The sequence below is a fragment of the Xyrauchen texanus genome, chromosome 39 (genome assembly GCF_025860055.1).
Source record: "Xyrauchen texanus isolate HMW12.3.18 chromosome 39, RBS_HiC_50CHRs, whole genome shotgun sequence".
In the NCBI taxonomy this organism is placed as follows: domain Eukaryota; kingdom Metazoa; phylum Chordata; class Actinopteri; order Cypriniformes; family Catostomidae; genus Xyrauchen; species Xyrauchen texanus.
This window is the reverse complement of record NC_068314.1, coordinates 28,975,346-29,002,332: the sequence shown is the minus strand read 5'-3', so window position 1 is coordinate 29,002,332 and position 26,987 is coordinate 28,975,346. Positions and strand designations below refer to the sequence as shown.

The following is a 26,987-nucleotide window of genomic DNA, read 5'->3' as shown; positions in this document are numbered from 1 at the left end:
CAAAAACACAATTTTGCAAAAACACCTTTTGCAAAATGCTAATGACACCAAATCTTAACCCACACACCTCCAAACACTCATTAATACCATTAATACGCACATACACTTCATGTTCTTCACATTTGTCACCAGCACACATACTGACTTGGGGGAAAAAAGCAAGCAGGTCTTCTGTTTAGTCATTAAGACAGCACACTTACAGCCACTCTCCTGCGGTGTTTCCTTAAATCACTCGGCTGACAGCGTTAGCAGGGAGAAATAGACAGAAAAGGTAGAGGTAGACAGATGATTAAATGTTAGCACTGTGAGAAAAAACTAATCTAAATGCTGTAGGATTCAACTCATGGAATAAGAGGAATCAGGGTCAGAGGAAAAAACAGTGTGTGTTCACTCACAGACAGGGTCTAAAATTAACACTTTCCAAGCAACAAATACAAGTAAAAATTAGCTTTGACGAGTAAATACTGCAAGATTTAGATTTTTTTTTTTTCTTCTCAAGAATTCGATATGGTGACACCTATGTGAAATATTCCTTGCATTAAGCCACCAAAACAACTACAACATCTTCATGTTTTTGTGACAGATGATGTACAATAAATAATGAGTAAGTATTTCAAACTGTTGACCAGTAGTGTGTGTGTGTGTGTGTGTGTGTAAATATATATATATATATATATATATATATATACAGTGAGGAAAATAAGTATTTGAACACCCTGCTATTTTGCAAGTTCTCCCACTTAGAAATCATGGAGGGGTCTGAAATTGTCATCGTAGGTGCATGTCCACTGTGAGAGACATAATCTAAATAAAAAATCCAGAAATCACAATGTATGATTTTTTAACTATTTATTTGTATGATACAGCTGCAAATAAGTATTTCAACACCTGAGAAAATCAATGTTAATATTTGGTACAGTAGCCTTTGTTTGCAATTACAGAGGTCAAACGTTTCCTGTAGTTTTTCACCAGGTTTGCACACACTGCAGGAGGGATTTTGGCCCACTCCTCCACACAGATCTTCTCTAGATCAGTCAGGTTTCTGGGCTGTCGCTGAGAAACACGGAGTTTGAGCTCTCTCCAAAGATTCTCTATTGGGTTTAGGTCTGGAGACTGGCTAGGCCACGCCAGAACCTTGATATGCTTCTTACAGAGCCACTCCTTGGTTATCCTGGCTGTGTGCTTCGGTCATTGTCATGTTGGAAGACCAAGCCTCGACCCATCTTCAATGCTGTAACTGAGGGAAGGAGGTTGTTCCCCAAAATCTCACAATACATGGCCCCGGTCATCCTCTCCTTAATACAGTGCAGTCAGCCCTGTCCCATGTGCAGAAAAACACCCCCAAAGCATGATGCTACCACCCCCATGCTTCACAGTAGGGATGGTGTTCTTGGGATGGTACTCATCATTCTTCTTCCTCCAAACACGGTTAGTGGAATTATGACCAAAAAGTTCTATTTTGGTCTCATCTGACCACATGACTTTCTCCCATGACTCCTCTGGATCATCCAAATGTTCATTGGCAAACTTAAGACGGGCCTTGACATGTGCTGGTTTAAGCAGGGGAACCTTCCGTGCCATGCATGATTTCAAACCATGACGTCTTAGTGTATTACCAACAGTAACCTTGGAAACGGTGGTCCCAGCTCTTTTCAGGTCATTGACCAGCTCCTCCCGTGTAGTTCTGGGCTGATTTCTCACCTTTCTTAGGATCATTGAGACCCCACGAGGTGAGATCTTGCATGGAGCCCCAGTCCGAGGGAGATTGACAGTCATGTTTAGCTTCTTCCATTTTCTAATGATTGCTCCAACAGTGGACCTTTTTTCACCAAGCTGCTTGGCAATTTCCCGTAGCCCTTTCCAGCCTTGTGGAGGTGTACAATTTTGTCTCTAGTGTCTTTGGACAGCTCTTTGGTCTTGGCCATGTTAGTAGTTGGATTCTTACTGATTGTATGGGGTGGACAGGTGTCTTTATGCAGCTAACGACCTCAAACAGGTGCATCTAATTTAGGATAATAAATGGAGTGGAGGTGGACATTTTAAAGGCAGACTAACAGGTCTTTGAGGGTCAGAATTCTAGCTGATAGACAGGTGTTCAAATACTTATTTGCAGCTGTATCATACAAATAAATAGTTAAAAAATCATACATTGTGATTTCTGGATTTTTTTATTTAGATTATGTCTCTCACAGTGGACATGAACCTACGATGACAATTTCAGACCCCTCCATGATTTCCAAGTGGGAGAACTTGCAAAATAGCAGGGTGTTCAAATACTTATTTTCCTCACTGTATATATATATATATATATATATATATATATATATATATATATATATATATATATACACTCACCTAAAGGATTATTAGGAACACCACACTAATACTGTGTTTGACCCCTTTAGCCTTCAGAACTGCCTTAATTCTACGTGGCATTGATTCAACAAGGTGCTGAAAGCATTCTTTAGAAATGTTGGCCCATATTGATAGGATAGCATCTTGCAGTTGATGGAGATTTGTGGGATGCACATCCAGGGCACGAAGCTCCCGTTCCACCACATCCCAAAGATGCTCTATTGGGTTGAGATCTGGTGACTGTGGGGGCCATTTTAGTACAGTGAACTCATTGTCATGTTCAAGAAACCAATTTGAAATGATTCGAGCTTTGTGATATGGTGCATTATCCTGCTGGAAGTAGCCATCAGAGGATGGGTACATGGTGGCCATAAAGGGATGGACATGGTCAGAAACAATGCTCAGGTAGGCCGTGGCATTTAAACGATGCCCAATTGGCACTAAGGGGCCTAAAGTGTGCCAAGAAAACATCCCCCACACCATTACACAAACACCACCAGCCTGCACAGTGGTAACAAGGCATGATGGATCCATGTTCTCATTCTGTTTACGCCAAATTCTGACTCTACCATCTGAATGTCTCAACAGAAATCGAGACTCATCAGACCAGGCAACATTTTTCCAGTCTTCAACTGTTCAATGTTGGTGAGCTCTTGCAAATTGTAGCCTCTTTTTCCTATTTGTAGTGGAGATGAGTGGTACCCGGTGGGGTCTTCTGCTGTTGTAGCCCATCCGCCTCAAGGTTCTGCGTGTTGTGGCTTCACAAATGCTTTGCTGCATACCTCGGTTGTAACGAGTGGTTATTTCAGGCAAAGTTGCTCTTCTATCAGCTTGAATCAGTCGGCCCATTCTCCTCTGACCTCTAGCATCAACAAGGCATTTTCGCCCACAGGACTGCCGCATACTGGATGTTTTTCCCTTTTCACACCATTCTTTGTAAACCCTAGAAATGGTTGTGCGTGAAAATCCCAGTAACTGAGCAGATTGTGAAATACTCAGACCGGCCCGTCTGGCACCAACAACCATGCCACGCTCAAAATAGCTTAAATCATCTTTCTTTCCCATTCTGACATTCAGTTTGGAGTTCAGGAGATTGTCTTGACCAGGACCACACCCCTAAATGCATTGAAGCAACTGCCATGTGATTGGTTGATTAGATAATTGCATTAATGAGAAATTGAACAGGTGTTCCTAATAATCCTTTAGGTGAGTGTATATATATATAATTTTTTTTATTTTTTCAAATATCATAAATTTTGGAGCCATGAACATCAATAAGTTTTCTTAGGGCTACTTAATTTGACCTGAAAAAAAGAAAGAAAGGCTTTTAATAAAAATATCAAACATTTAACTAAAGGGGACTTGAGAGTCCTTCTCTGTTTCAAACATTCTGTAACAGAATGGCTGCCAGCATGTTGGATTCAACACTAGAGATAGACCGATTAATCAGTACCAATAAATGCTTTTTAGAACTATCGGTTATTGGAAAAAATATATGCTGATATTTTATTTTTAATTTTTTCCCTTAATTTTTTTTAAATTCCTTATCAATAAAAAATCTGGTGAAATTAATTTACATACAAACTCTTCATTTGGTGAATCTATAGGCTATAAAAAGTTTTTTTGGTAAATGCTCACATACAGAGCATCATAATGCATCTTTGTAATTTCAAAATAAGAGTCCCGGTTTATTTTGTGCTTGTTTGAAATAAAAAAGTCCTGCGTTATGCACCAAATCTTTTTATTACTGGGATTTTGGTTACACAATAAACTGCTTTTAGGATTTTATTCATTTTGCAGCCTCAGTGTCAGTGCCCTTCACAGTAAGGAAAGAATAAGATATTTTTTATTATTATTTAGATCGAAAAAAAAAATCTATGGTCTGATTAATCGGTTATCAGCCTTTTCAACCACCTTCATTATTGGTATCAGCAAAGTCCACTATCTGTCGACCTCTATTCAACAACTGTCAAGACAACTGATTTGGTGGACCAAAGTTTTACAAATAGTACTAATATTTTAAAACAATTTTTTCACTGCTTTTTTTTTTTTTTTAAATAATAAAAGATTATTCCACACTACTTATGCCAACATTAATTTTTTCAAGAATTTCAGCTTTTAATTGTCTTTTCTTTTTTACTCTCTCTGGGCAGTTACAACACTAACGAATTTTTTACTTTAAGCCCCAGTAAAATATCACAATGATTTTGAAATCCAAAATTCATAATAGAAGAGGTATGAATTTGCAATTTTAACATATTTTTTAATAACTTAGATCCAGATTTAAAAAAAGGAGTGTCATGTCAATGACCACTTTATAACCGGTAAAACACTTGTTTGGACCAAAAAGATCATCATGGGATAACACAGAAAGGTACTGTATAAAAAGAATGTTGAATATGAGCATTGAATTAAGATGTCAGTGGTTGTTATTAAAATTGCAATATTATTACAATTGTTATTAAGAGTTAAGATTGGGTAATTTGTAAACGAAGGCAACACAAATTGGAAAATAATCTGGTGAGACATGATCACACAAGAACTGTTCATGCATTCTCTGCATGTATGAACTGCACGAGCTGGTCAGCCTCACCAGGGTCATGATGCCCAACTCATGGGCTGTTGAACCAGACATCATTTTGGGTGTGGATCGGCCGCTGACAGGAGGTGAGGAGCTGGCCAGGGAGAGGGCGGTGACGGAGGTGGGGATGGAGGAGCGCGGCCGCAGAGTCACATTGAGCCCGTCCATACTGCCGCTGTTCACACGACTCTCTATCTCATCCGCCCGCAGCTCCGCTGATTCCCTCTCCACCTGGATCATTCTGAGAAGGACAGAGTAAGATAGATAGAGAGAATTGAATTAAATGACGTCTGGCCTTTACTAGTCTTTTTATCCAATGAGACTATAAACAGTATACAGAAAACAAGTTTACATGTAACTGTGATCAAGAAAATGTATGGTTATATACTAATGTTAATCAATTCGATAACACTTTCTATGAAGCCTGTATGTGAAATGCATTATGAAGATATTCATAATTCCTTATTTAATGCACCTTTAATCCGTTGTATTTTGTATGTTCTCGTAAATACTACTAAACACAGGTATAATTAATTATATTATTTACATATTCATTCAAAGGTGAAGTGAGTATTTTTTTTCAAGTTAAAATACTCTCTCGTATTCTAGCTTCAAGGTATAGTCCACCCAGAAAAGAAAATTCTCTTATCATTTTCACACTCTTATGCCATCAAAGATGTGTATGACTTACTTCTGCTAAATACAAACAAAGATTTTTAGAAGACTATCTCAGCTCTGTTGGTCCTTACAATGCAAGTGAATGGGTACCACGTTTTTCAAGCTCCAAAAGCACATAAAGGGCAGCATAAAAGTAATCCACATGATTTAGTAGTTAAATCTATATCTTCAGCAGCATAAGTGTGGGTGAGAAACAGATCAATATTTAAGACATTTATTACTAGCCATTTCCACTTTTACTTTCACATTCTTCTTCTTTTGTTTTAGGCAATTTACTTACTTTGTGCATATTGCCACCTACTGGGCAGGGAGGAGAACCTATAGTAAAAAGGACTTTAACATTGATCATTTTCTCACCCACACCTATTATTTTGCTTCTGAAGATATAGATTTAACTACTGGAGTCTTATAGACTTTTATGCCACCTTTCAGTGCATTTTGGAGCTTCAAAATGTTGGTACCCATTCACTTGCATTGTGAGGACCAACAGAGCTGAAAAATTCTCCTGAAATTCTTCGTTTTTCTTCAGCAGTAGAAAGATGGTCATATACTGTACATCTGGGATGGAATGAGGGTAAATGATGAGAGAATTTTCATTTTTAGGTGAACTATCCCTTTAAAATATCTCAAACAGTGGTTAGAATGATCTATGAAAAGATACAATGCATTATAAAAACCTTTATAATGCATTGAGAACACTTATAGAAGGCATTTTTTACACAGGCTTCAAAAAATAGGTTACCAGATCTTTTCTTTCTATTGATGAATTCTATTCATGCAGTTTTCATACAGTGGAAATTCAGTCGGTTGAAACCTTATGAGTTCATCCTACAGCTCAGTCTGTTAGCCATCACATCACTGCACATTTCAGGCGATAAGTCTGCTATTATCTGGCATTTATATTCATCAACAACTCAGAATCCATTTTTGTGATGGGCAGATTCAGCATAGTGGCTCTGGTTCACACGTATTATCATATAGAGAGATGTTCTACCGCCAGCACTTTCCTTTGTGCTGCTGAATGGAATCCAGACAGCTTGGTATAAGCACAGGCTTCAGAGGACTACTTGTATTTATACTATAAGTATATATATATTTATATAAGTACTGACAGTTTCTGTTACCATTCTAGTTCTATCTCTAGTTCACCAGAGCGGAGAGCTGCCAATGTGCTCTTTCGGTCTGCCTGCAGGGCCTAAGTCATTTTGAAATCTGAAAGGTCAGTGAATTTGAGAAAGCTGACTCTGGCTATATGCCCATGTGTTTTATGAGTGTGTTTAACACTCAATAAGACATATGAGCCTGACAATTGCAGGATCAAAGCTTTTATACTTGCATTTGAATATTAGGTCTCTTTGTAAGTTGCAAAATATGTCAGGGTAAATGTGTTCATATTATAGGGAATTTTTGCGAAGCATTACCCTGAAATGTGTTTAAACTTATCAGTAACACATAAGTGTGAAACAGGCTTTAGATTTCTCTACCATTTTAAGGGGCTTTTTAATCAGCCAGAAGTTACTTCTGTAGCATTCCCAGAAGCCCATTTAAGGTTAAAAGTATATTTCACCAAAAATGAAAATTCTCTCATCATTTATTGACCCTCATGCCATCCGAGATATGTATGACTTTCTTTCATCTGCTGAACACAAATTAAGATTTTTAGGAAAATATCTCAGCTCTGTTGGTCCATTCAATTCAAGTGAATGGTGGCCAGAACTTTGAAGCTCCAAAAAGCACACAAAGGCAGCATGAAATTAATTCATAAGACTCCTGTCATTAAATCCATGTCTTCTAAAGCAATGTGAAAGGTGTGGGTGAGAAACAGATCAAAATTGAAGTTATTTTTTGCTATAAATGTCCACTTTCACTTCCATATTCTTCTTCTTTTGTTTTTGGCAATATACACTTTTCATGCATATCACCACCTACTGGCAGGGAGAAGAATTTATAGTAAAAAGGACTTTAATTGATCTGTTTCTCACCCAAATATATAACATTGCTTCTGAAGACATGGCTTTACAAGGTTGCTGCAGAGATTTTAAAATGAAATGTAAATTTAAGACTTTTTAAGATCTTTTTCAAGACCTGAACAAATAAAATGAATACCATATTCCCATACCAAAACAAGCCCACACTATCTCAAAATAAATCACAGACACTTCCTTAAACAGGGAAACATTAAATATAGCCTCAATTCTTATCAGTAAAACAGGGTAGGATATATGCAAGTTTAATACATGTTTTACTTCACATATCTCACATTAAAAAGAACGAGAAAAGAGAAAGATCTGATTCATAGCATGGATATTTTAACTTTAAAGGGTGAAATACTCTGGGGACTCTTATTTTGAAATGTACGCTTTACTGCTTCCAGCTGCTCATTCAAACAGATAAGAGAATAAAATGTGCACTCCAACAATAATCTAAAACGCATGACAATATAAACAATTAAAAGTAAACATTGTCATCAACACTATTTTATGACCTTAAATTTTGGAAAACTGAATTTAAGACATTTTAAGACTTTTTAAGGATCTGTGGGAACCCTGATTTAACCACTGGAGTCTTATGGATTACTTGAATGGTCCCTTTATGTGCTTTTTGGAGCTTCAAAGTTTGGTCACCATTCACTTATATAGAATGGGTCAACAGAGCTTAGATATTCTTCTAAAAATGTTAATTTGTGTTCAGCAGAAGAAAGAAAGTCATAAATATCTGAGACAGCATTAGGGTGAGTAAATTATGAGATCATTTTCATTTTTGGGTGAACTATTTCTTTAAATAATTTTTCGTTTCAGAGGACATGGATTAAACCACTTGTTTAATTGTGTAGATTACATTTATGCTGCCTTTATGTCCTTTTTAGGAGCTTGAAAGTTTTGGACCCCACTTACTTGCATTGTACAGACAAAACACATCATACATCCTAAAAAAAATTATCTTTATTTGTGTTCCTCAGAAGACACAAAAGTCCTTTTTGGGCAAACTATCCCTTTAAGAGTCTCTATTCTTTACCTTATCTCCTCATTAATGGCATCGAGCTGTTCCTGCAGCATGAGAGCGAGTGTCTGTGCATCTGAGTGTCCGCTGGGAGACAGCATATCGGCTGAACTGAAGATGGTCTCACGGTCTTCATCGTCCAGGTCTGACAGCTCAGTGTCGCTGCCCATTAGGTGAGTACGGCTCGCACGCAAGCTAGAAGGCTGAGAGCGATCCCAGTCCTGCTCCACCATTGGCAGAATCTGAAAACACACGCCGCCAAAAGACACATGGATAAGGGTACAAAAACACAGGCTTATTAAACAGGTATTATTCAATCAAAGCATTCCAATATATTAGTGATTGAGAATGTGCTATCAACTATGTTTATTTTGGATTAGAGAATTACTCCTGTAGCTCAACTGGTAGAGAATGGTGCTGGACATGCAAGGGAATTTTTGCTCTCGTGGCTTTGGTAAAAGCATCTGCTAAATGCATAAAATGTAACGGAATATTAATAAGTAACCAAGAACTTACAATGAATACATCCAATGAGGCAATAAAGGAAAGAGAAAAAGAGAGAAATAAGACTGAAGGAGTAACATTGTCCATATTTACTGATTAGAGCACAGGCCTGCATCTGGAGTGTTTAAAACTAGGTCAAGGTTGGTTGTCACTGCCTTATGACATCATAATTACATGCACTTGTTGTACCAGTGCTCAAAACATTTACATGCTTGTGTTTAGATCCCTGAATGTAGATGTAAACACATTTAGAGACCTTAAGAAATGTAAAAAGAATAAGAAGTGAAGGTTTTGGTTTGAGAGAGTAACAGATGTTGATGTAGGTGACATTGACACCTTTGTGGGTTCATCCCTGAGTGCCACCAGTCGACCTTTCTGAGCCCTTCGTATGACCCCTGTGGAAGAGTAATGATCACCCTGACCTTCCACCACTGAGAACCGCAGGTCTGTGGCACTGCCAACATGAGACCTAAGACAGGGTCAGCAGAGAGAGAGAGACTGTCAGACATAAAGAGAAGCTCATATGCATTACTTAGCATGTGTTTACAGCAATATCACTTTTAATGCACAAATAAACATATAGTGCATGCTTGCTTATGTCAATGAAACTAAATGGTTTGAAATCTGGATGTCACCTAGGGTAAGTTCCATCTCCAAATGACCCACTCCTGCGCTTCAGATGATCAAGTTCTGCTCGTAACTTCTCAATCTCGCCGATCAGCCTCTCCTACAGAGTTTATAAAAGTAGAATATAAGTTACTTAAATTGACATTTGTATGCAAGAGAGAGCAGAATTACCCATACATGCTATTGCTGTTGGGTGTTTGACATATAAAAAGTCCATGGAAATGGAACAAGTCCATTTTTTTATAATTTTATTTTCATGAGGATCTAATGAGCAATGATACCTTCGTGTGATGGAACTCCTCGAGTTGTTTCTGAGAGTTCTCCAGGTCATGGATGAGCACATTCTTGAAGGTGGAGAAACAAGGAAATAGAGAGAAAGAAAGTTGAGAATAAGCTCAAAGCAGCAGGTTGCAACTCTCTCTCTACATGTGGTGATTTGGCCTGTCCACTTATTCTCTCACAGTCATTTCCTGTCCTATATCTGAAAAAATAAAGGACTAGATCTGCTATGCTGCTACCGCTGCTGTTGTTGCTACACAGCGAATACGGAGACTTCCTGAAGCTAGAAACATACACAGACATACTGAATTAAGCATGTGGATATGCAGCTGCTGCTGCACAGTTAGACAAACAGAAGACATGCTGCATCGAGCATGTAAGACATGCAGCTGCACAATTAGACATACATAAAGACATCCCCATTTAGCAGATCTAGATAGGTGGAGCTGGGGATGAGGAGGGTTTCACTGCAGAGCTTCACTGTGCTCTTCAGTGCAAACTGAGCTAATTTAAATGTTTGACAAATAGAGAATATGCAAGTTGATTGGCTACTCCGTTACATGTCAGAGGACCTATCAGCATACACCACGTGAACCGATTGACTTAACAAATCTCATGTAAGTGAGCCGATTGGCTAATAGATAACAAAATAAAATCAGCTTGCGTCATGCAGAGTTTCATCCCTGAATATCAGTCATATGCATTAAAATGACTAACCATGAACAATTGTATTTTTATAAATTAACATTAACCAGGATATGTCTTGTATAGCTTAATTACATATATGTATATTCATATAAAAAGTTTTTTATTCCAAATGCTGTAAAAATATATTGTTTATTAATAGTTCATGATTCCAAATGCATTTACTAATGTTAACAAACAGGACCTTATTGTAAAGTGTATATCGATTCATCATGAGGTGGTCCTTGTGGCACTTTTTGAACAATGAATTTCAATGACTTTTCCATGAACTTTCCAGTGATCTTATGATTATTACATAGGCAAATGTATTAATTTTTATACAGATTACTTCACTAATGAATCATGTCCAATTTTTGGAAGGTTTATAGGCAGAAATTGTAAGCATATAATCATTTAGGTTTGTTGACAATACATCACCATGGCAACGTAGTAGTAAAATTGGCAATAACTTTACACAGAATTTATGTTTACACACATATTGTTTATGTCTTGTGGCTAGTAAGTGAGTATTTTAACATTCCAAAATTGGCCCCCATTCGCTTCCATTGTAAGCGCCTCACAGTAACCCATATTTTGGCTTTTTTTTTAAGGAAAGGATGGACAAACCAAAATAAGTTTTTGTGGTAATCAACATTATGCCACAAATGCTGTTGATTGAGCTTAACTTGTAATGAACCCGGAATATTCCTTTAAGTAATATCTTGATATTTTTAGCTCATCTATAATAAGGCCTTTTACTCTCTAGTCTAAGGTAAAGACAATGGTGTAAATATGGACATCCAGCCATGGAATTCTGAGATCTGCTGACATCTGGCCTTGGAAATGAGTCAGTAATGAGACCTGTGTGTAGGAGGAGGCTGAATGTTGACACTTTGCATGAAAGCTTGAACAACAGATGATAGCATTTTAAGTATTTACTCTACAGTATGTATGGGTGGGTGAGGTTAAATCTGTACCTTGTCCTCCAGTGCAGCCATGCGCTCCTTCAGGTGCAGTTGTAGTCTTTCATTAGATTCAGTGAGGAGACGGTCCACAGTGTCAGACAAACGTTTGTTATGCTCCTCATTCATCTTCTCCCTCTGACGAGCCTGACAGTGATTAAGAGAGTGAACAGAAATGATAAGAAGAAGAAAAAATGCTATTCATTTCTTGGCCTAAACAATTGCTATTGTTTTCTGAGGGGTTTTTACTGCATTGCTACAGGTTGTTTTTGGCCAACAGTTTTAGTGGACATCCGACATGAAGTCAATAGTTTGATAAATCTCATCTATCGCACCTCTTCTCAAAAAGCGGCACTCTTTGATGTATCACAAATGAGTTACGTACTGCAGTTTTGTACTTTGTTTCAGATATTTGTTGAGGTAATAGTAATATTGATGCTTGCCTTAACAAACACAACTAACTATGCAATATTTTGAGATGCCACTAATGATATTGTGAAGTTTGCCATAGAACCAATAGAGGGCAGCATTAAACCCTGATGCACAGTGGTCTTATTCAATGTTAAATGTCTATGATGATTTAAGTGTGCTTCATGATATTAAAACATGTAACTGTCTCTGACAATACAATACATATTTGCTTTCTGCATTTAATGTACTATATACATTTTTTATTTAACAAAATTTCTGAGGGCATGTGGTGTTTATTCTTCTCTAATAAATTAATAATGCCAATTCATCCTTATACTGTAGTTAATGCATGGGAGATGGTGACTTTTAATCACAGTTGCAATGGGATATGGACATTTAGTTGCCTGGCAACAAACTCTTATTTATTTATTTTTTGGTGGAAAATGGCCTTTAAGTCAACAACATACTGTAGACTATCGTGACAGGAGAGAATTCAAGCAAAAACTCAGCTGTGCTATATAAAGCCTCAGTAAAGCCCAGTCTGAAGTGTAATGCAAGCACCATGGTTTAATTAAGGCTGAAAGAGTGTAAGGTTTTTTTTGCAACCATCAGCTCTCATGCAGGAGCAAATTAACCATGCATGGATTATTTAAAATCCAAAAACAGCAGCCAATTGCAGCTCTGCTCTCACTGGGGTGGGGAAATTCAGCTGCAAAATGGGCTAATATTGCCCCGTATTCACAGAGCAGCAGCAGTATATGTGTATGGGAATGTGTGTGCATATACAGTATTTGAATACGCATATTTGCGGGTATTTGCACAAGTCTGAGTGTGTGTGTGTGTGTGTGTGTGTGTGTGTGTGTGTGTGTGTAAAACCTAGAGAGACAGGAAGAGGAGGCTAACCAAAGTGGTCAGCCCTCAGAGTCCCAACTGTGAGGTCAAACATATTGCCAACAGGCCTGGTCAAGACCTATTATGCAACACCTACTGTCTCACTGAATACACACACACACACACACACACACACACACACACACACACACACACACACACGTTGGTGTTTGTGGCTTACGAGGACTCTCCATAGACGTTATGATTTTTATACCGTTCAAACGATCTATTCTATCCCCTAACCCTACCCGTACCCCTAAACCTAACCCACACAAAAAGCATTTTTAGTACGTTTTTTAAGCCGTTTGAATTACGGGTACACTAGGGATGTCCTCATAAACCACCATTATAACATAATACCCTCTAAACTACAATGTATAACCTAAAAAAATTTCCTACTAAACCACCAAAACCAAAACACACACAAACACACACACACACACACACACACACACACACACACAAACATATACACGTTCATTGTACTTCGCTATCTAAATGGGGACATCCCATAGACCCATATCGTTTTTATATAAAGCAGTGGTTCTCAACCTCTTTGACTCCAAGGCCCACCATTGGCCGAGAAGACAATATTCAAAGGCCCCACTTTTAGGCTCATGAAGATATTTACTTTTTACTTTTGCTGTAATGATAACAAAGCTGCTTGTTTTCCAGCTTCATCATAGGAATGTCAAATGAATATAAGATAATAGAGTTTTCCAGCTTCATCATAGGAATGTCAAATGATTATATGATAATAGAACTGATTGTGGTTATCTTTGTGATTCCGTTTAAAAAGTTTCAAGAACTGATGTTGAAACTAACGTTCTTCATTAAAAACTGTTGTTGAAGGGAGCTGTTGAATTAAAATATTAAATATGATGTGTGGGGTCCTGGGTAGCTCAGCGAGTATTGATGCTGACTAACACCCCTGGAGATTCCAGCCAGGACTCCTAAGCAACCAAATTGGCCTAGTTGCTAGGGAGGGTAGAACTTGCTAGTAACCTCCTCGTGGTTAGGATTAGTGGTTCACGCTCTCAATGGGGCACGTGGTTAGTTGTGTGTGGATCGCAAAGAGTAGCATGAGCCTCCACATGCTGTGAGTCTCAGCGGTGTCATGCATAGCGAGCCACGTGATAAGATGCGTGGATTGACTTTCTCAGAAGCGGAGGCAACTCTTGTCATCCGCCACCCAGAATGAGGTGAGTAACCACACCACCACGAGGACCTACTAAGTGGAATAAAGGGGATAAATATATATATATATATTAAATATTATGTCAGTTTACTTGTACATCTTGATTTTTTGTGTTTTTTTTTATTTTATTTAATGACCCACTTGGAAGTTTGCTTAGGCCCCTTGTGGGTAGAGGCTCCCTGGTTGAGAACCAGTGAAATGAAGTGAATTATATTTACTAAAGACCAGTGGTTCTAAACCAAGCCCACCCGGGCCCACTAGGGGGCCTCAGCAAACTTCCAAGGGGGCCATAAAGGGATAGTTCACCCAAAAATTAATATTCTCTCATTTATTCACACTTATACCAATCCAGAAGTGTATGTCTTTCTTTCTTCTGTTGAACACAAATGAAGAATTTTAGAAGAATATCTCTGTCGGTCCACATAATGCAAGTGACTGATGACCAGAACTTTGAATCTCCAAAAATCACAAAGTCAGCATAAAATAATTTATATGAAAAATTCATGATTCAGAAGTGATATGATATGATCCACTGGAGCCTTAATGATTTCTTTTATGCTGTCCATTATGTAATTTTTGAAGATTCAAAGTTCTTGCCACCATTCACTTGCACTGAATGGACCTACAGAGCTGAAATATTCCTCTAAACATCTTCATTTCTGTTCTGCAAAAGAAAGAAAGTCATACACATCCGTATACATGGCATGAGGGTGAATAAATGAAAAGATATTTTTTTCTTTTTGGGTCAACTATCCCTTTAAGATGACTTAGAATTGTAAGTTACATTATAACAGTGTTATAATAATGTTAATTAATTAAACCTAAAAAAAAAAATTCTAAAAATCAAGATACAGTGTAAAACCTCATCTTTTTTCTTATTTTAATGCATACACTCTACAACTTTTGTTTTATTGAAGAACATACAGAAATGACAATATATGTATATATACAGTATATACAGTCTCTCTCTCTCTCTCTCTCTCTCTCTCTCTCTCTCTCTCTCTCTCTCTCTCTATATATATATATATATATATATATATTATATTTGAAGTCAGTTGTTTACATAAACCTAAGTTGTAGTCATTAAAACTAATTAACCACTCCACAGATTTCATATTAGCAAACTATAGTTTTGGCAAGTTGTTTAGGACATCTACTTTGAGCATGACATGAGTAATATTTCCAAAAATTGTTTACACACAGATTGTTTCACTTTTTATTGACTCAATTCCAGTGGGTCAGAAGTTTACATACACTAAGTTAACTGTGACTTTAAGCAGTTTGGAAAATTTCAGAAAATGATGTCAGCCTTTAGACAATTAGCCAATTAGCTTCTGATAGGAGGTGTACTGAATTGGAGGTGTACCTGTGGATGTATTTTAAGGCCTACCTTCAAACTCAGTGCCTCTTTGCTTGACATCATGGGAAAATCAAAAGAAATCAGCCAAGACCTCCGAAAAAAATGTGTGGATCACTGCTCCAAAACCGCCATTAAAAAGCAGACTACAGTTTGCAAATGCACATGGAGACAAAGATCTTACTTTTTGGAGAAATGTACTCTGGTCTAATGAAACAAAAATTGAACTGTTTGGCCATAATGACTTGGAGGAAATGTTGACAATATGTTTGGAGGAAAAAGGGTGAGGCTTGCAAGCTGAAGAACACCATCCCAACCATGAAGCATGGGGGTAGCAGCATCATGTTGTGGGGGTGCTTTGCTGCAGGAGGGACTGTTGCACTTCACAAAACAGATGGCATCATGAGGAAGGAAAATTATGTGGATATATTGAAGCAAAATCTCAAGTCATCAGCCATGAAGTTAAAGCTTGTTCGCAAATGGGTCTTCCAAATGGACAATGACCCCAAGCATACCTCCGAAGTTGTGGCAAAATGGCTTAAGGACAACAAAGTCAAGGTATTGGAGTGGCCATCAAAATGCCCTGACCTCAATCCGATAGAAAATCTGTAGGCAGAACTGAAAAAGTGTGTGCGAGCAAAGAGGCCTACAAACCTGGAGGAATGGGCCAAAATTCCAGCATCTTATTGTGAGAAGCTTGTGGAAGACTACCCAAAACATTTTTCCCTAGTTAAACAATATAAAGGCAATGCTACCAAATACTAACAAATTGAATGTAAACTTCTGACCCACTGGGAATGTAAAAAAAGAAATAAAAGATTAAATAAATCACTCTCTCTACTATTATTCTGACATTTCACATTCTTAAAATGAAGTAGTGATCTTAACTGACCTAAGACAGGGAAAGGCATTTACGATTTTAAGTCTGGAATTGTGAAAAACTGAGTTTAAATGTATTTGGCTAAGGTGTATGTAAGCTTCTGATTTCAACTGTATATTAATTATATTAATCTATTGACACTCCTAGTTTCTGTTAATACAAATTTTGAAAACCATTGTCACCATTGGTGCAGAAGTACCAAAGCAAATTTCTTCGAAAATTTGGACAAAGACAGGTTGAGAACCACTGCTATAGACTAACTCTAAACCAACGTTTTGCATTTTAAGTCTTACATTTTTTTTTTTATAAAATGTAATTTATAAATCAATTTTCCATTTGAGGATGTCCCTAACTGGCTTTTGTCAGATTTAGCTTGCTTTTAGCGAAAAATCTTTTCCCACACTATAGCTAATATGTACATATACATACCAATGGCTCAACCATTATTTCTATCATGGTATGGAAATTCCATTGATTTCTATTGTTTTTAAATTGAACTAATTATATTTTTTATCCCTACCCCTAAATCTCCAAAAACCTTTTTTGCATTTTTAGATCTATTATTTAGTATGTTTTGATTTACTTTGTTTCCTCATAGGGACAGTTTTCTGTTAATACATACACATACACATGCAGACTCACATGTGCTTCTACCACTATCTTCATGTCATATTAAAAAACAGCCTCATATACACACACACTTTCATCTGTCTCTGTAAGACTCCTTACACGTGCAAAGATTTGTGAGACACTTGCAAACATATGCATTCACATAAAAGAAAATCACTGGTGACTATTTTTAGTGTTCATTCTTATGTGCACTTGAAAATGAAAATAAGAATCAAAGCAACCAACATACACACACACACACACACAGCATAAAGAACCAAAGCCACTTACACTCCCTCATTTCCTCCCTCCCTCCCACCCTCCATCCTTCATGCAATCCCATCTTCCCTCCCAACATTGACTCACTCCCTCTTTCCCTTTGGTGTCTTCATTAACTGTCATTGCAGTTACCCCTTCAGTACTCCAATCCAAGTCCTTACCCTGGCCAGCTCTTGATTTTTCTCCTCCAGCTGAGCCTCCAGTTGGCGCAAACGCTCCTCAATGTTGCCATGACGCTCTTCTGCCTGTAGAACACAGAATTTTGTGTGTAAGCTGTAAGCAACTTCTTAAGAATACCACACATAAAATATCCTTACTGCTTAAAGGATAACACTAATAACAGTGTCTCTGTAATAAGTCTAGGCTCCATAACCTGCTGTAAATTCCAGCATTGCTGTTCAACAGCTTATGTTGTGTTTCGGGTGCTGGTCCCCCAGCAAGGAATACTGGTGTGCTGATGACCCTACCAGGTTTTTAAACTATCTTAAAGGGATAGTTCACCCAAAAATTAAAATGTTCTCATCATTTACTCACACACATATCATCTTAGAAATGTGACCACCTTTCTTCTGCAGAACACAAATTAGGATTTTTAGAAGGGTATTTTAGCTCTGTCAATTCAAATGAATGGTGGCCATACATTTTAAGCTCCAAAAAGCTCTTAAAGGCAGCATTAAAGAAATCCAAACAGAGAGTCCAGTGTAGGGCTGGGTGATAGGACGATGAAATCAGATATTGATGATTTCAGATAAATACCCCGATAACGATTGAGAAACTCATTGACAGATGATGATCGCCAATATCAGGTAATTACAAAACCATGGAGCTGGGAAGTCATAAAAAAAAATAGTGGAGTGGTGGTGGCGTAGTGGGCTAAAGCACATAACTGTTAATCAGAAGGTCGCTGGTTCGATCCCCACAGCCACCACCATTGTGTCCTTGAGCAAGGCACTTAACTCCAGGTTGCTCTGGGGGGATTGTCCCTGTAATAAATGCACTGTAAGTCGCTTTGTATAAAAAGTGTCTGCCAAATGCATAAATGTCAATGTAAATAGCAGCCCAGGGTGTGTATTTCATGCACAGCACTGATATTTTTTTTCAATGTAGTGATACTAAGAGTGGCTCTTGAGAGCCCCGAACACCTCCCATTCTTTGAGAAAAGGCCAATGAGAATTGGCGAGAGGAATTTTGCATTACATATGGGTATAAAAGGAGCTGGAATTCCCACTCCATTCAGGTTTTGTGCTGAGGAGCCGAGACAAGGTCCAGCCATTTCAGCGGCTAGTACAGTGTTGTGGCAAGAGGGACACAAAGTCTCCTTTCCATCCATCAGGGAACAGAGGTTACGACAGTAACCATGACGTTCCCCTTCTGTCACTCACTCAACTTTGTGTCATAGGGGTCCCTATAGAAAAACGCCACAACAGCTGAACCGTGTTAGTGGACTGCTTCTCGGGGGGCGTTGCCAGGTCCCGAGGTGGCTGCGCTGAGGGAAACCTCAAACCTCTCCATACCTGGCACAGGGCAGGTTAGCGACTGAGGAGGAGGACCTCTTTGGGTCGGCCTCGAGACTCGTCACAACCGGCTGGCCGTGGGTATGTCGGGGGGGGTCCACGTTCGCTGGGCCCTGGCTGCATGCGCTCAGTGTCTGGTCGCCGTGACAACAGCGGTCGTGAACACCAATTATGTGACCCAAGAAGTGAGGAAACCACCTTCGTCAGAGGTCAATCGCCGAGCGCAGCTCCTGCAGTACGTCAGGATCAGGACTACCCACGTGCAGTTCTTTGAGTGCCTTGGCCTGGTGTGCCTGCAGGATGGCCATGGCATGCAGGGCGGAGGCAGCCTGTCCAGCGGCACTGCAGGCTTTGGTCACCAGCAACAGCGTATTCCTACAGGCCCTTGAGTAGAGCGCTGTTCGATCCCGCTAGGTGCTGGCGTTTTGCAGGCACGGGTGCATCGCAACTGCCTTATCCACCTGAGGATAGTAACATCTCACCCCGGTGTTGAGAGTAGTGAGAGCGGACGAACCCGGAAATCTGTTTCAGGCAGCGAAAGGTGCCCTCCACAACCTCATCAGTTTGTGGCATGGCCGTGAGCACTGCCCCGAACCCAGGAACCAATCATCAAGCCGCGAGCGCTCAGGGAAGGGTGGATGGTTCCAGTCCAACCCTTTACTCATGGCGGCCCGGGCAAGCATAGCGGTCAGCTCTGCATCAGCCTCAGACTGGGTGGGAAGCCCAGTCAATTCATCGGAGTCCGACATTGCCAGTGTGCTCTCCAATGCAGCGATCGAAGACTCATCCTGCTCGCAGGCCCCGAAAGAGACTTCATGCTAGTCGTGAGGCGGGCTGGTCTCATTTCGGAACTGAACGGGAGCAAACGAGCATGCTGGGGAACGGGAGGTCCATGGGGAATTAGCCGGTGAGACTACACCCATTGAACTCCTCAAATCGACTCCAGCACCAGCCGGGCTGGCCTCATACCCGTGGGCAGAAGGTGCAGCGCAGGGGGGCAGCTAGAGTGGCTTTCCCACAGAAGAAGGAAAGCCGCGATCGCAATGTTGTCATGGTCATATTTATGAACCATCCACAAACGCTGCCTCAGTGTGATCGCTGCCCAGACACGTGAGGCAGCGCCTGTGGGCGTCAGAAGTGGAGAGATAACAACTGCATCCAGGAATCATACAAAGACGGAAAGGCATCTTTATAAAGTCGCGTCTTTAAAAAGATGTTCAACATCAATGTGTGTGCTCTAATAGAGAAAATATCCTCTTTAGCAGGAATATACACTCTTTTAGAGCTGTCAAAGCACCCAGGGGCAAAATCTGCACTCGTCATGCAGAAGGAGAGAAAGCCCACTGGAAATGCGCTGTATATCCAACAGCATACGCTTCTAAGAGGTGAATGGAACAGCAGTAGTATTCAGCTAGCTGAGAGTACAACCGCTCGGCTCCGAAGAAAAAACCTGAATGGAGTGGGCATTCCAGCTCCTATTATACCAATATGTCCAAGGAAGTGGCATGCACTCGCCAATTCTCATTGGCCTTTTCTCAAAGAATGGGAGGTGTTCGGGGCTCTCAAGAGCGACCCCTAGTGTCACTACATCTACACAACGTTGAGTGAGTGACAGAAGGGGAACTATTACATACACCCTCAACAGTGGGGGCAGAGGGATTGATAATATAATCGGATATCAGAATATATTTTTATAAAATATTGTTAATGTTATTGTTAAAGAATATGAATTTCCAAAAAACAAAAGAAGAATGTGGAAGTAAAAGTGGAGATTTATAGTAAAAAAGGACTTAAATATTGATCTGTTTCTCGCCCACAACTATTGCATCACTTTAGAAGACATGGATTTAGTTTTATGCTGCCTTTATGTTTTTTTCAATGTTCTGGCCACTGCACCTCCAGAGATAAAATATTCTTCTAAAATCTTAATTTGTGTTCAGCAGAGGAAAGAAAGCCATACACATCTGAGATCATGAGGGTCAGTAAATGATGAGAGTATTTTCATTTTCGGGTGAACTATTTCTTCAAGTTTTTTTGTTTTTTGTTTTTTTACAAAACTAATAAGAATTTAGTTTTTTTATGACCCTTGCTGTTTTTGCTGCTGTACCTTTAAGACTAGTGAGTAAGACTTACATTTTAGTGTATTTCTCACCCAAACATTCTCGTTTCTCTTCAGAAGACATGGATTAAACCACTAGAGTTAGAAATAGACATCTGGGATGGCATGAGGGTGAGAAAATGGTCCATCAGCTAGGCCAGCACCAAACTAGCACTAAACAGCATAAACCGTAACTTAAAGCACCATTGCTAGTCGGTCTCAAAAAAGAGCAATATAATGAGGTACATTTAGCATTTATTACACAAGCCATGCTTCGTGATATGATGTGTCTCTAAATTCATCACCTTTAAAGCAAAATAGTCTAAAATAATAGTTCACCTGAAAATGTACATTTTGAAATGGAAAAATCATTTAATCATGCTTTTCCAAACATGAATGACTTTCTTTCTTATGCAGAACACAAACGTGGATGTTTTAATGAATGAATATTGCACTCCATCTTTTCAATACAATAGTAGTTGTTAGTGATTCATTTTAAAGCTTAAAAATGGACCCAAATGTATCATAATAATAGTCCATGTGACTTTTTTTTTTCCGATAGTCCATACGATTTGGTGAGAAATTTTTCTTAAGTCAGTGAATATCTAGATGTTGCATTTTCATCATCTGTTATGAGAGAAGCTTCTTTGCAGGGGCTTGTGTGTACATTTTTCTCACCAATACCTATTAAATGTCTTTGGAAGACTTCAAATATGACGCAAGAGCCAAATAGACTACTTTTATTAAACTTTTGGATCCTTTTTAAAGCTTTAAATTGAGGCATGTTCCACTGCCATTGTATGAAATATTCATTAAAGCTTTTTGTTTGTGTTCTGCATAAGAAAGAAAGTCATATGAGTTTGGAATGGTATGAAGGTGAGTAAATTATTACAGAATTTTTATTTTTGGTTGAACTATTCTGGTAAGGCTCAAAAAAGAACTAGATAAACTACATACAACCATCCAGACCCATCCCTATCAAGTACTCACCTTGGTGAGAGCGGCCACTCTCTGGGCAAGTTCAGCCTCCACCTCGGGCAGAGTCTCCGCCTTCCTCATGGTCTGTTGTAGCCGCTGCTCTGCCAACTCCAGCAGTTCTTGGAGGTGTCGTACCTTCTCCTCGCTCTGAAAAAATAAAACAAAAAAAACAAAAACAAACATGCAAACTAATGCACATAAACACACAAAAGCACATTCAAGGCACCATAAAAACATAAAGACGTACCTATGTGTAGAAAAATACGTATACCATACAGAAGAATATACATTGAGACATTGTTTTATATATATATATATATATATATATATATATATATATATATATATATATATATATATATATATATTATACATACCCAATATATATTACATACCCAATAGATATTAAGACTCACACAAGGTTACAAAGTAATTGAAACGTACACACACACAAACGAAAACATACCGTACACATAAAAAGCAAGCACACATACAATAAATCATAAATAAGTGCACATAACAACAAACCACCAGTGTACAAACACACAAAAACACATAATATACAGTAAATACACATGAGGTAATATGATAAAAGTAACAAAGTCAAAAATTGGATTATATGTCTATCACTGTAATATCCTGGAACTAAAATGTATTGTGCCCGGAAAGCACATTTATTATATTATATTATTCAGCCACTTTTAGCACAGCTGTATTCTAGAAAGTAAAACCTTGTTAAAACATTTCTTAAATTCTCACTAGTTTATTTAATTTGTCTACAAACAATTTCTAGAATTATGCAATTTTTGTCATTTTTCTGTTATTAAAAAATTCTCACCACAGTGTAATTTCCACCAGATCTCAAATTCTGCCTTGTGTTTAATAAAATTCAGTGGTAGAAATGACAGAGATTGAAATAAAAAAATTATGTTTTTGAAATTAAATTCCTTTGTCTTGCTGACTAATTTCATTGTTAACATTTTATGTATCCAAAATACACAATTAAATAACATTTTCACACTTTTCATATTTTGGCAAAATAACTGCTTGTTTGAAAATGACGGCCAATAAAAACATTCAGCTAACAGGTGATATTTTATTAGTATTTTCTATTAAAATTAAAATTTTGTATCTGCCTGGGACAAGGCTAAACAAATATAATCTATGCATAAATGGAATTTATGAACCAAAATGTTCCAAAAATAAATTATGAGAGCCTGGTAAACATTTCAAAGTAAGCTTTGATGTGACTTTTATTTAACAAAAAGTGTTTATTTTATCATTTAGTATCTTTTAGTTTAAAATAAAATTCAACCTCTGGGACATAAAATTGCCCGAAGCTGAATAAACACTCATTTACAAAACGTACACACATTATTTTGTTTTCTTTCCTTAAAAAAAGGAACTGAAAAGAATCACTGAGGTTTGCCCCGATGAATTCGTTATTTTCAGTATAGTGACAGTCCTAATATTTTTAAGTAATAATTTAATAAGTTAAACCCTTGGAATATGTTAGGTTGCATGTACATCTGGTTGGGAAATAAACACCAGAGGATTTAGGACAACCTGATTCCCTCATGACAGCCGTACCTGGAGCACAAAAACCACAAACTCACGCAATCTAATCTCTTGATTCAAATGTCTCTTTTGAGACATTTATAACCACTGCATTTATTACAAAGACATACACACACTGTCCAAATTAACACCAACATCAGTGCATTTTGGAATCCTCATTCCTTCACCAGCTGATATATTTGAACATTAAACAGCAAGGCTTTGCCTGCTTCCTCACAGCATGCCTCTCCCTCCCAGCATGCTGAAGGGTTCTGAAGGATTCCAGCATGATTCTGCTGCTGTGGGGCTAATTAAAGCCCTTCTGTAAAAACCCCCACTGACTACCACACTTGCCTTTCATTCGCAGACATCCTATTGACACAGATGGAACATGACTCAAACTCTCATAACATGGAGACAATTTAGATCTTAACTGTCGCATGGGACCTCAAGCAGCACTGACCTACAGCATGGATCAACTTCAGTTCAACCATATTCGAATTGAACTTTAAATCAACTCAGGGCTGGTTCAGGGTTGGCGTACCTGTCGGTAGAGCGAATCCTTGGTGGCCAGCTCGTTCTCCAGCTTGTCGTTCAGGTCGTGGATTGAGGTGGTTTCCCTCTGGGCGGCCAGATAACGTTTTTCTAACGTTGTGATTCGCTCTTCCATGTCTTCCTTCTGTGCCATCGCCTGTCAAACAGGCACATAGTAAGAGAAAACAAAACCGAAGGGAAATCTGGGAACATTTAAAGGAATATTCTGGGATCTATATAAGTTAGGCTCACTCGACAGCATTTACCAATAATGTTGATTACCACAAAAAGGAATTTCGACTCGTCCCTTCTGTTCTTCAAAAACAGCAAAAATCTGGGTTACATTGAAGCACTTACAATGGAAGTGAATGGAGCCAATCAGTAAATGTTAAAATACTTACTGTTTTAAAAAGTATAGCCAAAAGACAATATGCGTGTTAAAATGATTTTAGTGTGATAAAATCGCTTACTAACTTTTTCTGAGTAAAATTGGCCCCATTCACTACCATTGAAAGTGCTTCATTGTAACACCAATTTTAACTTTATTTTTTAAGAAAATCAGCATTATGCCACAAATGTTGTTCGAGCTTACATTTGTATAGAACCTGGAATATTCCTTTAATAGACTAAAACATATTTGCAAAATATCAACATTGTAGGAAAGGTAAAAACGTCACTGCTTAAGGTATTCCCAAAATAAAAATGGTGCTTAAGTTTAACATAACCTTAAAACTAGTTCACCTAAGATGAAATGCAAAAGGAGTGGTTTAGCTGAATCTCCAAGCCACTATTTTACAATACTGTACAATGAAAGTGTACAGTGAATTAAACTGTCAAGCTCCAAAAATGACAAAAAACATTAAAGTATCATACAAGTCCATGTGACTTGTGCGCTACATTAAAAATCTCAAATCGAGATTTCTTCATATACAAACTTGATGTTGTGCGATTGGTTACGAGTCACATTTTGGCCATTTGGGGTCGTTGACTTCAAACCTGGTGCATTGTCTTGATCTGCTAGGTTTTAATATACTTTCATTATTTGGAAAAGAGCAGCAACACCACTCTGAACATCTAAAAAAATCTCTTTTTGTGTTCCACAGAGGTCATAAAGGTTTGAAAAGTAAATGATGACAGAATTTTGGAAACTATTCCTTTAAAAATGCTGAAGGGCACACACCTAAACTCTAGTCCAGGAATAAGGAATAAGTCACCTTCACATTCTTTGTAACATTCTCTCTCTCAGGTAGAACAAATCAGAGTTGGGAATCTCAAGGTCCTCATTGCCTGACAGTTCATCTTTCTTGAGAACAAGCCCTCATCAGTGCGTCCCTATTCTGTCCCCAGCCTCTCTCCCCAATCATTCTAACCTCGCGGATGTCCCTCTGGTGTTTAGTGCTCAGCTCCTCGCTCTTCAGCAGGTCTTTGCGAGCAGTGGCCAGTTCCGTCTCGAGCTCGCCCATCCGACTGGTCAGGCCGGTGATCCGGTCTCTGTTTTGGGCCAGCTCCTTATTGGCCTTATCCAGCAATTCTTGCAGCTCCATACATCTGCTGTTGTCATCATGGGCATCAATGGAGCCATTGGGAAGCCTCTGTCAAAAATGCAAATATACATATGTTAGTGTTGTAACGGAATAGGGATGGGCATTTTGGTAATTTTGTCTACTCAAGCACATGACATATATTATGTGTCAGATGGATGTCTTTGGCCATTCAGCATGAAAAAAATGGTCTTTAACCTCACGCGACACTGTGTCCTCCTGCATGGACATTGTGTTTTGTCTTCGTTATATGCTATTCATAACGTAATTTTATTTAAATCGACTGTTCTCAGTTCAGAACACACTGGGCTGTCTGTAAAAGGTTAACATTTTTATGCACCGAGTCATGAGAGAAAACAACATGCCACAGATCACAGCAAAGTTTGTCTTTGGGTGGAACCGCAAAATAACTACACCTGGTAAGACACCTCATTAAGTTTTTACATTGAAACCCATTTGAGTCAAAAGAATAGAGTGTCTAGTTTCATCCAATATGCCACTTTGAAAATTAAAGTGATTTATCAAGAAACGGTACACTGTTAAACACAATTGCTCTTTATAAGGACAATAGGCCTTTTTCCCCCTTAAAAATCCTATATTTACTGGGCACTATCATATTGAGAATCAATGGGTTTATCCAAAAGCTGAAAAATTTTGCTTTCAGAGGATTTATATGGAGTTTGGATGAAAATACGCTGCATTTCAAACTGTTCTGAGACCAGTGCAGACAGACAGCACACTGGAGGTTAAGTCATTAACTAAATAGGGAGCAAGGGAGCATCCTATAATTTTCCTATGCAGCTAAGAGCATTCACTTATAAATTCTGACCAAAAGTTCAGTTTCAGGCTACATATGATGATTGGACTAGTCATCATGGTTGGCAGACATGGGGCAATGGTAATCTGAACATAGATTCAGAATTTATGATGCTACATTTTTATTTTAACATGGTTGGCAGTGATTGGACGATGATGGCCATTACTTTGAATCTAAATAAATTATGCTAATTTCTGATTGGTAACTGGCTATAACTTGTTTGTTTGACAGTGCAAAGAGAGAACATTGAGATTTTGTTGCCAAAGTAGAAAAAAGACATTGTAACATAAAAGTCAAACCAAGTCAAATACTTTTTTATTTTTATAGTTTTTTTATTTGTGCTTTTGCCAATAAACATTTTTCCAAAGCATCTTAACAGAAAATCAGCTGTGATGTCTGAAACATCTCAAAAACATGAATAACCAACACTCCTGGAAACATAACAAACAATTTGATGAAAAATATGTGCACATATTTCTATAGCTTGGTATAATTTAATCTCACTGTCCATATATGAGGAACTACATTTTTAGTAAAACTATTTGCTCCAAAAAAAAAATCAAAATGCAAATCAAAAAGAGAAATTAAAAATGCACACAGCAGTCGCTGTGGCAGGCAAATAACACAAAGTTTTGTAAATAAAGTGCAGTCTA

At 38.3% G+C, this 26,987-nt stretch overlaps 1 protein-coding gene across 10 annotated transcripts in view; it reads right to left on the bottom strand.

The window, feature by feature from the left end:
- Positions 1-26,987, bottom strand: part of ppfia4 (PTPRF interacting protein alpha 4) — a 152,783-nt gene that overhangs the window by 18,486 nt on the left and 107,310 nt on the right. For 4 of the 10 annotated variants that reach the window (XM_052111616.1, XM_052111615.1, XM_052111618.1 and 1 more), the window contains 11 exons: positions 25,347-25,568; positions 23,987-24,133; positions 21,898-22,032; positions 17,457-17,540; positions 11,686-11,817; positions 10,027-10,089; positions 9,754-9,845; positions 9,455-9,587; positions 8,630-8,856; positions 4,949-5,177; positions 201-236 (listed from right to left, as the gene is read on the bottom strand). In XM_052111616.1, the coding sequence (XP_051967576.1) occupies positions 201-236; positions 4,949-5,177; positions 8,630-8,856; positions 9,455-9,587; positions 9,754-9,845; positions 10,027-10,089; positions 11,686-11,817; positions 17,457-17,540; positions 21,898-22,032; positions 23,987-24,133; positions 25,347-25,568 (1,500 nt within the window). Of the gene's footprint in view, positions 1-200; positions 237-4,948; positions 5,178-8,629; positions 8,857-9,454; positions 9,588-9,753; positions 9,846-10,026; positions 10,090-11,685; positions 11,818-17,456; positions 17,541-21,897; positions 22,033-23,986; positions 24,134-25,190; positions 25,279-25,346; positions 25,569-26,987 lie in introns of those variants that run through there. The other 6 variants (XM_052111617.1, XM_052111623.1, XM_052111619.1 and 3 more) reach the window with 4 other exon arrangements.